The sequence below is a fragment of the Lepus europaeus genome, chromosome 5 (assembly GCF_033115175.1).
Source record: "Lepus europaeus isolate LE1 chromosome 5, mLepTim1.pri, whole genome shotgun sequence".
Classification (NCBI taxonomy): Eukaryota; Metazoa; Chordata; class Mammalia; order Lagomorpha; family Leporidae; genus Lepus; species Lepus europaeus.
The window spans coordinates 140,160,430-140,176,416 of record NC_084831.1 but is presented as its reverse complement, the minus strand read 5'-3'; the positions used below and the strand labels follow the sequence as shown (position 1 = coordinate 140,176,416).

Below are 15,987 nucleotides of genomic sequence, written 5' to 3'. Positions count from 1 at the left end.
GGCCCCACCCTCGTCTGCACCCCGCTCCCAGCCTCCCTCCCCGGCCCCACCCTCGTCTGCACCCCGCTCCCAGCCTCCCTCCCCGGCCCCACCCTCGTCTGCACCCCGCTCCCAGCCTCCCTCCCCGGCCCCACCCTCGTCTGCACCCCGCTCCCAGCCTCCCTCCCCGGCCCCACCCTCGTCTGCACCCCGCTCCCAGCCTCCCTCCCCGGCCCCACCCTCGTCTGCACCCCGCTCCCAGCCTCCCTCCCCGGCCCCACCCTCGTCTGCACCCCGCTCCCAGCCTCCCTCCCCGGCCCCACCCTCGTCTGCACCCAGCCTCCCCGCCTCTCTCCACTCTGGCTCCCAGATCCTGTTCCTGGCCCCGCCCCCACCCTCACCCTGTTCTCTTCCTCCTCAGGGTGCTTAAGGGAGAGAAACCAGGAAGGTGAGGAGAGAAAGGAGGAGGAGGGTGGCAGTAAAGCCGACTGGAAGTGAAGGGAGCCTGGTTCTAACTCCACTGCACCAACATTGCTTTCCTGGTTAAGCCACGGGCTGCTCTGCTTCTGATCTAATGCCCTGCTAATGCACCTAGGAGAGCAATTGGTGATGGCCCAAGTACTTGGGCCCTGCCACCCATGTGGGAGACCAAGATTGAGTTCCAGGCTCCTGGCTTCCGCCTGGCCCAGACCTGGCTGTTGAGGCCATCTGGGGCATGAACCAGCAGATGGAAGATGCCTGTGTGTGTGTCTCTCCTTCTCTCTCTAACTCTGCCTTTCAAGTAAATAAAACAAATCTTTTTTTTTTGTGGGGGGGAACTGTGTAGGGAAATGGAGGGGTTTGGGGAGGGGCCAGGGCCCAGTGCCTTCCCCCAGGGGTCTTCACCTCTTGCCTCCAAAGGCCCCCCTCACCCCTCACCAGCCCCAGCTTTGCCCTCTGTCTCCTGACCACAGCCTGTCTGGGCTCAGTGCAGCGGAGGCTCCTGCTCCGAGGGTGTGGGTTGGTCCTTGCTGGAGAGTCACCGGGCGGGGCAACTAGGGAGCAGGGGCAACCACATCGCTAAGAGCAGGTAGGAGTGTTGGCACCTATGATGGGCATGGAGGGGTCAGCACCCTGGACAGGTACTGGGTGGGGGTTAGTACCTGGGATGGGCATGGTGGAGGGAGGGTGTCTGTGTGCTGAGCCCTGTTTCCCAGGGCAGAAGTCTGTCTTCCAGAGAACCCCTGAGGCCGAGACCCACACAGCAGGGGTGACCTCCTCCTTGGGCTTGGGAGTGGGAAGGGGCATGGCTAATGGACAGGAGGACAGGGAACAGAATTGGGCACCTTCCACTCCTCCTTGTGGGACCAGACAGCGCCCAGACAGCTGGAGGCTGGTCTGGCGAAGCAGGTGACAGAGGAGGAGGAGATGGAGATCCATGACAAGTTACCTGTGAGTTCTTGGGCAAATGGCTTCCTTTCTCTGTTTTCCTTCATCACCATGAGATGATGGCCTGGGTGGGTCGGATAGTGTGACTGGGAATGGGCCCTTTTAGCCCTGGAGCCCTGGGGGTGGAGCTTGGGGGTGGAGGGCTCCCCCCGCACTCTGGTCTCCTGCTCCTCCCTAATTCCCCTGTCCCTACCCCAACCCCAGAGCAGCTGGCACAGCTGGAGGCTATTTATAGCTGACCGCTGACCGCCTGCGCTGCCTGCTCCTCCCACACTGGGCCCACCTGGCTCGGGGCCCAGCGCCCGCCTGCCCAGGCCACCAGCAGCATTGGGCTGGGTCCCACTGCTTCCGGGTTCTCTCCTAGAAACTAGCCATGCCCAAGGGAAGACAGTCTCCTGCCCAGGGGGCACACCAACGGGGGTGCCACCCCTCGGCCCCGGCCTGCCCGCTGCTGTGCCGTGACATGGCCCTGCAGAATGCCCTCTACACAGGGGACCTGGCCAGGCTGCAGGAGCTGTTCCCCCCCTGTAGTACAGCCGACTTGCTGCTGGAGAGCCGGGCTGCGGAACCTCGCTGGACCAGCCACCAGAGGGGTGAGGGGGCCACGGGGGGGCCTTCGGGGGCTGGGCTCATGGCCTCGGACACAGAGGTTGCAGGGCTGGAGGGAAAGGAGAAGCCCCTGGCTGTTTCTCCCCCACCCCAGAGCTTGCCGGCCAGCCCTAGCCTTGGCCCGGGAGGGAAGTCATGCGGAGCCCAGAATAGCTCACACTGCACCGCGTGGCCAGGTCAGCCGGAGCTTGGCGCAGGGAGCCCTTCTGCCTCCGTCGGTCTGGGTTCCCCTCCTTTTACCCGGGTGGCCTCTGCCTCTGTACCCCTCCCCACGTGCTCATGAGCTGGGCCCCGGAGGAGTGCCGGGGGCAGGGAGGGCCGCCCGGTGACAATCACGCCCTCTGTGCCAGGCTGGTGGAGAAGCCCAATAGGGGGTCCGAGGAGCAGCCTGAGTCTGGCCCGGCACCCATCGTCACCCGCACGGCCACAGGACCTGCCCTCGACTTCTGGCAGGCACTGCTGGCCGGGGACGTGGGCTCCGTCTCCCACATCCTCTCGGACTCCAGCACCGGCCTGGCTCCTGATTCCATCTTTGACACCAGCGACCCAGAGCGATGGAGGGATTTCCGCTTCAACATCCGTGCTCTGAGTATGGGCCGGGGCGGGGTGGGGGTGCCCTGAGAGGGGGTCCTGAGCGGGAGAGGGGAGGCTGCAGCCCCAGCTCTGGGCGCCCTCGTCCCACCCCTGCCGTCTCATCCTGCTCAAGACCGCGCTTTGCCTCCCATCGGCATCTGAGGCCCATGTCCCTCTCTCCCCTAGGACTCTGGTCCCTAACCTACGAAGAGGAGCTGACCACGCCGCTGCACGTGGCAGCCAGCCGCGGCCACACGGACGTTCTGCGGTTGCTGCTGAGGCGTCGAGCGCGGCCGGACAGCGCCCCCGGGGGCCGCACTGCCCTGCACGAGGCCTGTGCTGCCGGCCACGCCGCCTGTGTCCATGTGCTGCTCGTGTCGGGCGCTGACCCCAACCTCCCAGACCAGGATGGGAAACGCCCCTTGCATCTCTGCCAGGGGGCTGGCACCGTTGAGTGAGTGACTCCTCACCCCGGGCCCGAGTCTGCTCTCAGGGAGAACAAGGAGACCCTCTCAGGGATCAGGGGGTGGGTCAGGGGCCAGTAGGTTCGGGGCGGGGGGGGAGTTGGGTTTGGGCCAGGGATCAGGAGGCAAAAACTCCCCATCCAAGCCATCCAACCACAGACCCCTCTCCCCCCTGCCCCAGAACTTTGCAGTGACCTGAACTTGAACTTGGGACAGTTTTTTGGTTCCCCAGGGGGAGGGAGGGCTGTGGCAGGGGCTCAGATGTAAACCTCCCCTGGGGAAGGGGTGTCACTGTAAAGTCTGTATCTTGTCTAAGCTTGTCCTGTGCTAAATACAGGAGCGACCATCTGGGGGTCCTGCCCTCAGGGGGCTCACTGGCCTGTGCTCCAGACAGGCTGGACAGGGCCTGCTGTGTCCCTGTGGGAGGGTCTGGTTCTCAGCTTGGCAGGTGTGACTTCTGTGTGGGCAGAGCACCCTCAGATAAAGGGGCTCTCACAAGCTGACTTCCAAGAGGCAGGATGGGGACACCCCGGTGCATCCATGCGGTGTTTACTGCAGGGAGGATTCCTTTCCGGGGACCCAGGTAATGTCAGCCTCCGTACAGGGAGCCCCAGGAGCCGAGTCCCCGCCACAGGCAGTTTTTGGTGAACGTGGAATCCAAGCTTCAGGAGCCTTGGCAACTTTATGAACGAACTCTGCCTGCAGCAGAGGCCCCTCCACTCACCGCAAGCTGCTGGCTTCACCTTCCGCCTCTGAAGGCTGTCACATGGTTACTGGTGTCGTTAACATTCTCAGCCTCCAGAGGATTCCAGGAGTTGTCTGTGGGGGTGATCCAGTAGACATCTACTGGGAGCCGCGTTCACGGTTGTTTTCTGTTGCTATCACAAAATCCCTGAGACTGAGTAATTTGTAAAAAGTGTAGAATTCCTTTGGCCCACAGTTCTGGAGTCTGGGATGTTCAAGTTCAAGTTCAAGGCACCAGCAGGAGCTAAGCATCCAGCAAGGGCCTCGTGCAGCATCATAATCTGGTGAGGGCGTCACAGGGGGCAACAGAGCTAGTGGCTTTGTCAGCCCCTCATCTCCTTATAAAGCCACGGGGGCTGTACCTTAATCACTTTTTCTAACCTAATTACCTCCTAAGGGCCTCACCTCCAACCCATAATAAATCCCTATGGGGATTGTCAGATTTTTGCTTAATTACTTATTTTATTTGAAAGGCAGGGATACAGAGAGAGAAAATGACAGAGAGATATCTTCCATCTGCTGGTTCTCTCCCCAAATGCCCTCAAGACCTGGACCTGGGCCAGGCCAAAGTTAGGAGCCAGGAACTCAATCCAAGTCTCCCACATGGGTGGCAGGGACCCAATCACTTGAGCCATCACCTGCTGCCTCCCAGGTGTGCATTATCAGGAAGCTGGAGTTGGGAGCACAGTCAGGATTTGAACCCAGGCCCTCCAATGTGGGAAGCAACATCTTAACCACCTTGCCAACCCCCTTCCAATTACTAGGTCTCTATTTTTTTTTAATATTTATTCATTTATTTGAAAGAGTTACACAGAGAGAGAAGGAGAGGCAGAGAGGGAGAGGTCTTCCATCCGCTGGTTCACTTCCCAATTGGCCGCAACAGCCAGAACTGCCCTGATCTGAAGCCAGGAGCCAGGAGCTTCTTACAGGACTCCCACATGGGTGCAGGGGCCCAAGGACTTGGGCCATCTTCCACTGCTTTCCCAGGCCATAGCAGAGAGCTGGATCAGAAGTGGAGCAGCCAGGACTCAAACCAGCACCCATATGGGATGCCGGCACTGCAGGTGGTGCCTTTACCAGCTTCACCACAACGCCGGACCCTACTAGGTTTCTAACAAGTGGACTTTGGGGGGCACATTCAAACCGTAGCAGCAATTTAAATTTTTTCTAGTAGCCCTATCAAAAAAAATAATAAAAAAAAAAACAGGTAAAAATAATGCGTCCAATTGCAAAGAAATAGCCACAACATAAAATTATAAAATTTACCATCTTGACCCTTTGTAAGCATTCAGTCTAATGGCATTAAGTACGTTCATACCGTTGCACAAATATCGCTTCCCTCTATCTCCAGAACTCTTCATCTTGCAAAGCTGGAACTCCTGACCCATGAAATACCAGCTCCCCATCCCCCTTGCCCCAGCCGCTGGCAGCCCCAACTCCATGTTCCGTCACTGTGGATTTGACCACTGCAGGTGCTCCGTGTACCTGGAACCTACAGCATGTGTCCTTCTGCAGCTGAGCACAGAGTGACGCAGCCACGCCATGCTGGTGTCAGCCTCCTGCACACTGTCCCCATTGCGTGTAGATATGCTTTTTATCCATTCATCCGTTGATGGACACTTGGGTTGCTTCCACCCTCTTGGCTACTCTGCTGCTCTGAACATGGATGGCCAAAAACCCATTAAACAGGTGACATCAATTTGAATAAGATGCAGTGTGGTATTTAGGGGCAGCAGGTTAAGATGCTGCCTGTGGTGCTGGACCCTGTAGAAGAGTGTCAGTCTCCATCCCAGCTGCTCCACTTCCCATCCAGCTCCCTGATAATAAAGTGCCTGGGAAAGCAGTGGAAGATGGCCCACTGGAAGGTGTGGGATGCCTGGATGAGTTTTCTGGCTCCTGCTTTTGGCCTGGCCCAGCTCTGTCGTGGCCATTTGAGGGGAGTAAACCAGTGGATGGAAGATCTCTTTCTCTCTGTCTCTCCATCTCTTTCTCTCTGTTACTCTGAATTTCAAATAAATAAAATGAATCTTTCAAAATTAGCTTTAAAAAAAAAAAGAAGACACTGATTGGGATACCAGCATCCTATATGGGAGGGCCTGGATTCAAGTCCTAGCTCTGCTTCCAACTCCAGCTTCCTGATAATGTTGACCCGGGAGGGGGCAGATACTGACTCAGGTACTGGGCTGCTGCCACCCTCACGGGAGACCTGGATTAAGTTCCTGGCTCCTGGGAGCCGGTGCTGTGGTATAGTCAGTAAAGCCACGGCCTGCACCACCAGCATCCCATATGGGCACTGGTTTGTGTCCCGGCTGCTCCACTTCCAATCTAGCTCTCTACTAATGGCCTGGGAAAGCAGAGGAAGATGGCTCAAGTGCTTGGACCTGTACACCCACACAGGACACTTGGAGGAAGCTCCTGGCTCCTGGCTTTGACCGGGCCTAGTCCTGGCTCTTTCAGCCCTTTGGGGAATGAACCAGCCGATGGGAGATCTCCCCCCCCCCTCCCTCTCTCTCTCTCTCTCTCTCTCTGTGACTCTGACTTTAAAATAAATAAATCTTTAAAAATAATAATAATAAAGTTCCTGGTTCCTGGCTTTGACCTGGCCCAGCCCTAGCTCTTGGGGGGCATCTGAGGAGTGAATCAGCCAATGAAAGATCTTGTTCTCCATCTCTCTGCCTTCCAAATAAAAATAAATATTTTTAAAAGGATAATTTGAATTTTCCATGAACTTTTTAAAGCTTTTTTTTAAAAGAGTTATTAATTTTATTTGAACAACAGAGAGGGACACACAGAGATAGAGGTTTTCCATATTTCACATTCTATTGTACTAAGTCTTCAAAGCTGGTGTGCACTGACCTCACAGCACATGTCCCGTAGGACTAGCCACAGCACAAGTGGCGGCTGCTGTGTGGGCCAGCAGGGCTCTGTACAGTCCCACACTTCTAGTTCTGGCCGTGCTGCAGCCCAGACTCCCCAAGGTCACCCCAGTGAGAATCACTCCTTCCTTTCTTGAGTGAATGAATGTGCTTTTAGAATTATGGAGAACCTCAAACACACAGAAGGTGTCCAGGAAGATGTAATGAGTGCCTGCGATCTGTCTCCACCCACACCCCACACCCCCACCAAAGGTGCCATTTTTATTTATTTATTTGAGAGGCAGAGTTACAGACACAGGAAGGACAGAGAAAGGTCTTCCATCTGCTGGTTCATTCCCCAAATGGTTGCAATGGCCGGAGCTGGGCCAATCCGAAGCCAGGAGCCAGAAGCTTCTTCTGGGCCTCCCACGCAGGTGCGGGGGCCCAAGCTGTTGGGCCATCTTCTACTGCTTTCTCAGACCTAAGCAGAGAGCTAGATCAGAAGAGGAGCAGCTGGGACTTGAACCAGCGCCCATATGGGACGCTGGTGCCACAGGCACAGGCTTAGCCAACTATACCACAGTGCCGGCACCCACCGATGTCTTATTAATTGTCCCCATATGACACCTGAGGAAACTGGAGCTCCATGGAGCTAAGCTGTCTCAGCTTTGAGTGCTGGTGCACCTGTCGCTGTGACCCTCATGCCCCGCCCCTGTGCCATTTCCCTCCAAAGCCATTTAAAGCCAGTCTGGTCCGTCACCTCTGGCTTTGCTGTTCTCTATCCCACTCCCCCCAATTCCATTTAGGCCCCTGCCAGGCCCCAGGCCCCAGCTTCCTCCTAGTCCCAGGACACTGAGCCCTCAAGCTGCCCTGCTACCCGTGGCCCTGAGTGCCTGGTGCTCCCCTGGCTCGCCGTGTGAAGCCTGCAGAGGCTCGGAGGCTTCCCCTGTGGTGTGAGTGGGACAGTTGTGAGCGTGAACTGAGCTGATCCACGCACAGCCCTTAGAAGCACACCTGCTCTGTGTGGTGACCGCTTACAGAGGAACGAGCAGTCTCTTCCTGCGGAAAGATGCTTTAAAGAAAGTCACTGGGGGTCCTGCAGATGTTGCTGGAATGGCCAGTGACAGGCCAAGGTGGGGGGGGCAGGACCAGGAGCCATCCGCGGGCCCTGCTGTTTGCTTTGCCCACGCTGGCAGGAAGGCAGGGGTCTGTGCCCACCTCCATCTCGCCTTCACCAGGTGTGCGGAGCTGCTCCTAAAGTTTGGGGCGAGAGTGGACGGTCGGTCTGAGGAGGAAGAGGAGACCCCTTTACACGTGGCTGCGCGGCTTGGCCACGTGGAATTGGCAGACCTGCTTCTAAGACGGGGGGCCTGCCCCAATGCCCGCAATGCTGAAGGCTGGACTCCTCTCCTGGCCGCCTGCGATGCCCGCTGCCAGTGCCCTGCTGACGCCGAGGCCACCAGCACCCGCTGTCTCCAGCTGTGCCGCTTGCTGCTCTCGGCTGGAGCGGACGCCGACGCTGCCGACCAGGATAAGCTGCGGCCCCTGCACCTTGCCTGTCGCCGTGGCCACGCGGCCGTCGTGGAGCTGCTCCTGTCCTGTGGTGTCAGTGCTAATGCCATGGACTACGGGGGCCACACAGCCTTGCACTGTGCTCTGCAGGGCCCGGCAGCAGCCCTGGCCCAGAGCCCAGAGCGCGTGGTACGGGCTCTGCTCAACCATGGCGCTGTCCGAGTCTGGCCGGGGGCCCTCCCCAAGGTATGAAGGCTGGAGGCAACGAGAGGGCCACATTGGTAAGGGGACAGGGGACTTAGAAGCGTGCTGCAGCTTGCTTTGGAATGTAGCAGGAACATGGGCCGTAAAGCAGTTCCTCTGTCTTCATTAACAAAGTATGCAAAGCCCACGTGGGAGTATGGGTGAGGGTGCCAGCAGGCAGCATTTGTGTGCATGCCCCTGCGTATGCATAGATGTGTGTACATGTGTGTGCATGTGTGTGTGTGTGTGTGAAATCCAGGAGGACTGACAGCAGTAGGGCCAGATTTTAAAGGATCTGAACAGACAGAAGGGGTCAGAGCCAATGTGGACGGCAGGGTGTGGTTTGAGGGTAGCGAGCGGCTAAAGGCAGTGTCTGAGGTGGCGCTGACCCTCAGTGCAGTCCACCAGTGAGAGGCACCATGGGCCACAGGAGAGGCTTGGCCAGGGCAGAGCGTGCACCCCTCTCTCAAGGCCTCCCAAACATGCGAAAACAGCCAAGATCCCGTCTTCCGAGAACAGCGGCCGCTGTCCCAACGCCTGGGGAAGCCCCAACTCTCTCTGTCAGGTTTTTACTGTACAGGGTCTCACTTGAAGCTCTATACTCCTGATGCCTGGCAGGGGGGAGGGGTTGTCCCATGCTGAGTCAGCTCAGGAGGGCACCCAGTGGGAGCCTGGGCCTGGGGTGGGGTCACCCATGCTGGGAGGAGATGGGGGAGATGGGTTTGGGCTGTGGGCGGATCCCCTGTCCACCCCGCCACAACGGGGCTTGTGCTGCTCAGCCTGTCCCTGCCCTGGGCCCGCCCCTGCTGTCCCCGCCTTGCCCCTTCACTCAGGAACACCGAAGCATCTGTCTGGATTCCTAAGCAAGACCAAATAATTAAACAGCCCGAGAGTTCGGCAGATTGGTCTCCCCTTTGGGAAAATACAAGAAAATCAACAATTAACACTAATTAATCTCCTATTAACACCAGATAATTAGGAGCCGAGTAATTCCCTGTAATCTGACTGCGGCTCTGACAGCTAATGATTTCCCCGTCGGGCGGGGTGGGAGGAGGGCGAGGCGAGGCTGCAGCAAAAGGTTCCCCTGGACCCCACAGGGCTGCCCAGCGCCCTGCTCTGTTCCTGAGCCTGTCTTGGGGACCTAGCAGGCAAGCAGGTCCCAACTGTCCCTTTCTCGTGATCAGCAGGTCGCTGGCTCAGGGCTCCTGTCCTGCAAGGAGGACCCTCGGTGATGACGGGCCAGCCCCAGCCAGTTCTCTAGGATTTGCCATGTTGGATTTGGCACTCAGGAGACCTGGATCCAGGAGCTGTGCTTTAAAAATATTTATTTAGTTATTTATTTTCATTTTATTTGAAAGGCAGAGAGACAGATTGGGCACAATGGGTTAAGCCCTGGCCTGCAGTGCCGGCATACCATATGGACGCCGGCTCAAGTTCCAGCTGTTCCACTTCCAATCCAGCTCCCTACTAATGTGCCTGGGAAAGCAGTAGAGGATGGCTCAAGTGCTTAGGCCCCTGCACCCACGTGGGAGACCTGGAAGGAACTCCTGGCTCCTGGCTTCAGATCCGCTCATCTTGCCGTTTTGGCCCTTTGGGGAGTGAACCAGCGGAGGGAAGACCTCTTTCTCTCTATTTGTGTGCCTTTACCTCTCTTTGTAAATGTCTTTCAAAAAATAAAATAAGTTTTCAAAAAAAAATTCTTCCATCTGCTGATTCACTCCCCAAAATGCCTGCAATAGCCAGGGCTGTGCTAGGCTGAAGCCTGGAGCTTAGAACTCAGTCTGGGTCTCCCATGTGGGTGGCAGGGACCCAAGGACTTTAGAAATCACAGCTGCCTCCCAGGGAGCGCAGTAGGAAGCTGGATTGGGACCGGCACCGCAGCTCACTTGGCTAATCCTCCGCCTGCGGCGCCGGCACCCCGGGTTCTAGTCCCGGTTGGGGCGCCGGATTCTGTCCTGGTCACTCCTCTTCTTGTCCAGCTCTCTGCTGTGGCCCGGGAAGGCAGTGGAGGATGGCCCAAGTCCCTGGGCCCTGCACCCACAAGGGAGACCAGGAGGAAGCACCTGGCTCCTGGCTTCGGATCAGCGCGGTGCGCCAGCTGCAGCACACTGGCCGCAGCAGCCATTGGGGGTGAACCAATGGAAAAGGAAGACTTTTCTCTCTGTCTCTCTCTCTCTCACTGTCCACTCTGCCTGTCCAAAAAAATAAAATTAAATTAAAAAAGGAAGCTGGATTGGAAGCAGAGCTGGGACTTTGAACCAGGCAGTTTGATGAGGGGGACAGGCATCCCAAGCAGGGACCTAGCTGTGGTGAACCCCTGCCCCCAGGGTCTGCCTTGGATGCTTATTTGTGCAACGGTGGGCAAGTCACCGAAATTCTTTGAATCCCAAGCTCCTTGTGTGTGATACAGACTCCACCTTCCAGGGATGAAAAGCTGTAGGGGCCAAATGGGGAAGGGAGGATGCACAGGCTAGATTTACTTGGGGTCCTTCAGTGCCCCCAGCAGTGACTAAGAGCACAGGCCCCATAGCCAGCCACCCCACCTGTGTGAGCCTACACAAGTTGCTTAATTTCTCTGAGTCTCAGTTTTCTCATCTGTAAACACAGCTAAAGCAATGCACCTGATTTATTGGGTTAGTGTGGGAAGTAAAATTAACACAAATGTGCCCTTGGTCAGGGACTAACCTCCAGTTAGTGCTTGATACCTTGGTAGCTGGCATTACACATTCTGACATTAAATAATGTCTGTGAAAGCATTTGCTGTGCTATTAGGCACCATCTCAATAGAAGGTATCATTAGACATGGGGGAAACAATGCAGGCTGGAGTTGCTGTCCAGGCTTCCTGGGGGAGGCAGGACTTGGGACAAGGCACTTCTCGGAGAGAAGGCAGGAGAAGGAGCTAGCATTCCTGGCAGAGTGAGCCTCTTTATTGTTTTAAGATTTATTTATTTATTTGAAAGTCAGAGTTACACAGAGAGAGAAGGAGAGGCAGAGAGAGCGAGAGAGGGTCTTTCATCCGCTGGCTCACTCCCCAATTGGCCACAACAGCCAGAGCTGTGCCAATATGAGGCCAGGAGCCAGGAGCTTCTTCCAGGTCTCCCACGTGGGTGCAGGGGCCCAAGGACTTGGAGCATCTTGTACTGCTTTCCCAGGCCATACTAGAGAGCTGGATTGGAAGTGGAGCAGCCAGGACTTGAACCGGCACCCATATGGGATGCCAGCACTGCAGATGGCAGCTTTACCTCCTATGCCACAGCGCCGGCCCCCCCAGAGTGAGCCTCTTGAGCAGAGTGTAGAGGCAGGGATACCTGGGGCCAGGGAGGAGGACAAGGCCAGCCTGGACAGCAGACAGCAGTAGCAGTCACCAGCATGCTCTTTCCTATCTCTAAGGAGTTGGCTAGAGAGGCCTGCCCTGGACAGATGGGGCTATGGTAGCTATGGTATGCATAGCCCAGACACAGAGCAAGAATCAGAGGGCCTGGGTATATGAAACGTTTGCTCCAAAGACCCTGTGCCTTGGACAAAGCATGGCCTTCCAGCTGCTCCCACAACCCCCACTGCCCCAGCCTGCCAGGCAGAAGCAGCTCTCCTTAGACGCAGGAGATTGAACAGCTCCCCTCCCCCACCCCGCTCCCATGTTATATGCAGTTGTGTGTGTTTGGGGTAGGCACAGGTTAAGTGGGGGGCACTGCCTGGGAGATGGCACTTGGCTGTTTTCAGATCTTGCACAGGCTCTGTGGTGACTGCCTGCAGTTTGAGGGCCAGTAGGAGCTGGAGTGAAGAAAGCATGGAGGAGCTACCAGGGTCCCAGTGCAGGCACCACAGGCATCCTGGCACCTGTGTGTGTCTGGCCTGTGGCTGCCTTGCTGACCATGTGCTGGCCATATGGGTGGTGCCTCCGGGGCTGCTGTGGCTGCATGTATAGCCTTTTTCCTCACTGCACCAAGCCACCCACCCCTCCATCCAGGACGGTGCCCTCCCCAGCCACGCTCAGTGCCCTGACCCCACTCTGCAGTAGCGGGTCCCCGAGTGCCGATTTATGTGTAATGTCTCCCCTCTGAAATAGAAGCTTCTTGTCTGTTCTCCTCACCGATGGATCCCCGGTGCTGGGCTCATGGCAGGCCCTCGGTAAATATTTGCTGAATTAGAACGTGAAAGAATGAATTTGGCTCCAGCTCATCCCACTCACGTTCCTACCAAAAACCCTCACAGCTGCCATGGGGCCTCCTACACCAGGCGTCTGGTTGCTTGTCCCTGTTCACTCAGTGCCCTCCTGGCGCCTTACCCTCACCACAGAGCCCAAGACCCTTTCTCCAAACTGGGAAGATTCTGCTCCATATATTGACTGGGCTTTTTTTTAGTTTGAAAATCAGAATTACAGAGAGAAAGGAAAAGAGAAAGAGAGAGAGAGGGAGAGAGAGAGAGAGGGAGAGAGAGAGAGAGGGAGAGAGAGAGAGAGAGAGAACCTTCCATCCTCGACTGCCCCACAATAGCTGGTTCTGGACCAGGTTGAAGCTAGGAACCAGGAGCTCAGTCTGGGTCTTCCACGTGGGTGGCATAGACCAAACACTTCAACCATCACCTGCTGCCTCTCCAGTACCCATTAGCAGGAGGCAGGAAGTGGAAGTGGAACAGGGACTTGAACCCAGCACTCTGATAGGGGCATCCCAAGCAGTTCCTTAACATCTGCACCAAGTGCTTGCTCTGATAAATCTTTTTTTTTTTTTTTTAAGATTTATTTATTTGAAAGTCAGAGGGGCCGGCACCATGGCGCAGTAGGTTAATCCTCTGCCTGCAGTACTGGCATCCCATATGGGCTCCGGTTCTAGTCCTGGCTGCCCCTCTTCCAATATAGCTCTGCTATGGCCTGGGAAAGCAGTGGAGGATGGCCCAAGTCCTTGGGTCCCTGCACCCATGTTGGAGACCAGGAGGAAGCTCCTGGCTCCTGGCTTCAGATTGGCACAGCTCCAGCCTTTGTAGCCATCTGGGGAGTAAACCAATGGAAGGAAGACCTTTCTCACTGTTTCTCCCTTTCACTGTCTGTAACTCTACCTCTCAAATAAATAAATAAAATCTTGAAAGAAAGAAAGAAAGAAAGAAAGAAAGAAAGAAAGAAAGAAAGAAAGAAAGAAAGTTGGCCAGCGCTGCAGCTCACTAGGCTAATGAAAGAAAGAGTTGGACAAAGAGAGAAGAAGAGGCAGAGAGAGAGAGGTCTTCCATCCGCTGCTTCACTCCCCAGTTGGCCGCAAAGGAGTCAAGAGCTTCCTCCAGGCCTCCCACACGGGTGCAGGGGCCCAGGGACTTGGGCATCTAATACTGCTTTCCCAGGCCATAGCAGAGAGCTGGATCAGAAACAGAGCAGCCGGGACTAGAACCGGCACCTATATGGGATGCCCGCACTTCAAGCCATGGCTTTAGCCTGCTGCACCACAGCGCTGGCCTCTGATTGATTTTTATCTGCTGAACATCTCCAACTCGTGGCCTGGGGTCCCTTTCAGGTTGGCAGAAAATCCAGCCCAGACCATGCAGAGGCAGGCAGGAGAGCAGGATGGTGCAGTGGTTAAGGGCAAGCAGCTGCTCTGCCAGGCTGGGACTGCCAGACCTTCCACAGGGCAGTTATGTGACTTCCCAGTGCCTCGGTTTCACTTGTCTGCAAACTGAGGGCAAGAGCTCACACTGAGCAGTACAAGGATCAAGTGTTCATCCCTGGAAAGCGTCTCAGTGAGGCACAACAGAAATGTTAGCCGTCGGCTTCCCGAGACAGCTGTAGCTTGGCCCTTTGTTGTGGAGGCTGGGAGTGTGAAACCCAGGTGTCGGCAGGCCTTGAGAGAACGCTGTCCCCTGCCTGTCTCCTAATTTCTGGTGGTTGCCCACAATCCTCGGCTTGCAGACCCCACTCCAATGCCCGCCTTTGTCATCCAGCCTTCCCCGCTGTTGGATGGGTCTGGAACCCACAAGGACACCAGGGCTAAATTAGAGTTCTACCCTAGCGACATCACCGTAACCCGAGTCTATCTGCAAAGACCCCATTTCCAAAGGGCACATTGTCAGCACCAGGGCTTAGAACTTCGATCTGTCTTTTTGGGGGACCAAACGCAAGCCACAGCAGCTGTGCTAGAGTGGTCTGGCCAGCCTGCATGGGCCGGTTGGGAGCCTGGCTCGTCTCTGCCTCCTGTAGGTGCTGGAGCGCTGGTGCACATCCCCGCGGACCATCGAGGTCCTGATGAACACCTACAGCGTCGTGCAGCTTCCTGAGGAGGCCGTGGGGCTGGTGCCCCCTGAAACTCTGCAGGTCAGACCCCAGAACCCTGGGCAGTCACTCAGCCCAGTCCTGAGGGGCTGTCACCCCCAACAACGCAGCCCTGCCAGTCCCCCAGAGACCCACTCAGGTCCTGGAAGAAGAGGACTTGCAGAGCGAACACCCAACGTGTTCACTGATTCTAGCAGGTTCCTTGTAGACACCACAGTGGTGGCTGCCCTGCCCGTTAGGAGGAACGGGTGCCATCTGCCCAGGCTGCCCCTCACCGAGCCCCTCCTTCTGCTTCCAGAAGCACCAGCGTTTCTACGCCTCCCTCTTCGCCTTGGTGAGGCAGCCCCGCTCGCTGCAGCACCTGACCCGCTGCGCCCTCCGCTCTCACCTGGCCGGCTGCCTGGCCCATGCCCTGCCCCGCCTCCCCCTGCCGCCCCGTCTGCTCCACTACCTGCAGCTCGATTTTGAAGATGTGCTCTATTAGGTGAGGCCTGGTCACAGCGTTTGGGGACAGGGTGGATGGGGGGTCGGTGGGAGGTAAGAGAAGGGTCGGGATGGGCCCTCGCCCCACCCACTGCCAGACCGCCAGACTCCTCAGCATCCACACTTCTCCTTGCAGATGTGCCTTTAGAGAGAACTTGGAAGTGGATGCCAAGTCTGCCAGGGGCACCCCCTCTGCACCGGCCAGGGCCAGGCGGCCCCGTCATCTCCGTGGGTGGGTGTGGTTTGCTGTTATCCCCAACCCAGAGAGGCAGGCAGACCACAGCAGCCAGATGACATGTGATGAAGGAGTTGGGACTCATGGCAAGTGACACACTCCTCTTGGGGCTCTCCTGAGGGCCCCCCTAGCCCAGCCAACTCTGTACGTGCATTAAAAATCCACTGTTTGCTGGCGCCATCTCCAACAGGCCTTCCGCAAGCCCATACGGAGTCAGGGTGGACTGACTTATGGGGGGCCACACTTGCCCCCACAGTTCTGGCTACCTCACCTATCCACTTTGGCAGCCATCAAGCGGTGAGGGATTCCCAAGCTGTCCCTGGGGACCCCTGAAATGGCAGAATGGCCACCAGGTGAGACGGTGGCAGAGAAGGACTGAAGAATGGGCAGAGCCAGAGTGGCTTGGGGCAGAGCCGCTGCACAAGAGGAGGCCAGACAGTAAAGGAAGCCTAGGGACAGGAGGGGAGGGGAGACGGCAGGAGAGTCACCAGGGGCAGGGGCCTAGCGGGGAGGAGTAACCACAACTTGGGTGACAGGGCGAGGCTCAGGTCCAGGAGAGCAGAACAGAGCCCACCTATTGCCTGACACTGGATGCCAGGCACCACTGGCTG

At 56.9% G+C, this 15,987-nt stretch overlaps 1 protein-coding gene across 1 annotated transcript; it reads left to right on the top strand.

The window, feature by feature from the left end:
- The first annotated feature begins 2,295 nt into the window (after window positions 1–2,295).
- ASB10 (ankyrin repeat and SOCS box containing 10) lies at window positions 2,296–15,351 on the top strand. The gene is made up of 6 exons (XM_062193807.1): window positions 2,296–2,605; window positions 2,776–3,043; window positions 7,891–8,410; window positions 14,587–14,700; window positions 14,957–15,142; window positions 15,278–15,351. Exons 1-5 carry the CDS (start codon window positions 2,296–2,298, stop codon window positions 15,140–15,142), a joined length of 1,398 nt encoding a protein of 465 aa, XP_062049791.1. The 3' UTR covers window positions 15,278–15,351.
- Window positions 15,352–15,987: the final 636 nt, after the last annotated feature.

Coding starts and splice junctions, on each gene's coding strand:
- ASB10 (XM_062193807.1), top strand. CDS start 2,296: ATGAGCTGGGCCCCGGAGGAGTGCCGGGGGCAGGGAGGGCCGCCCGGT. Junction 3,044..7,890: donor CAGGGGGCTGGCACCGTTGA/GTGAGTGACTCC, acceptor CGCCTTCACCAG/GTGTGCGGAGCTGCTCCTAA. Junction 14,701..14,956: donor TGCCCCCTGAAACTCTGCAG/GTCAGACCCCAG, acceptor TTCTGCTTCCAG/AAGCACCAGCGTTTCTACGC.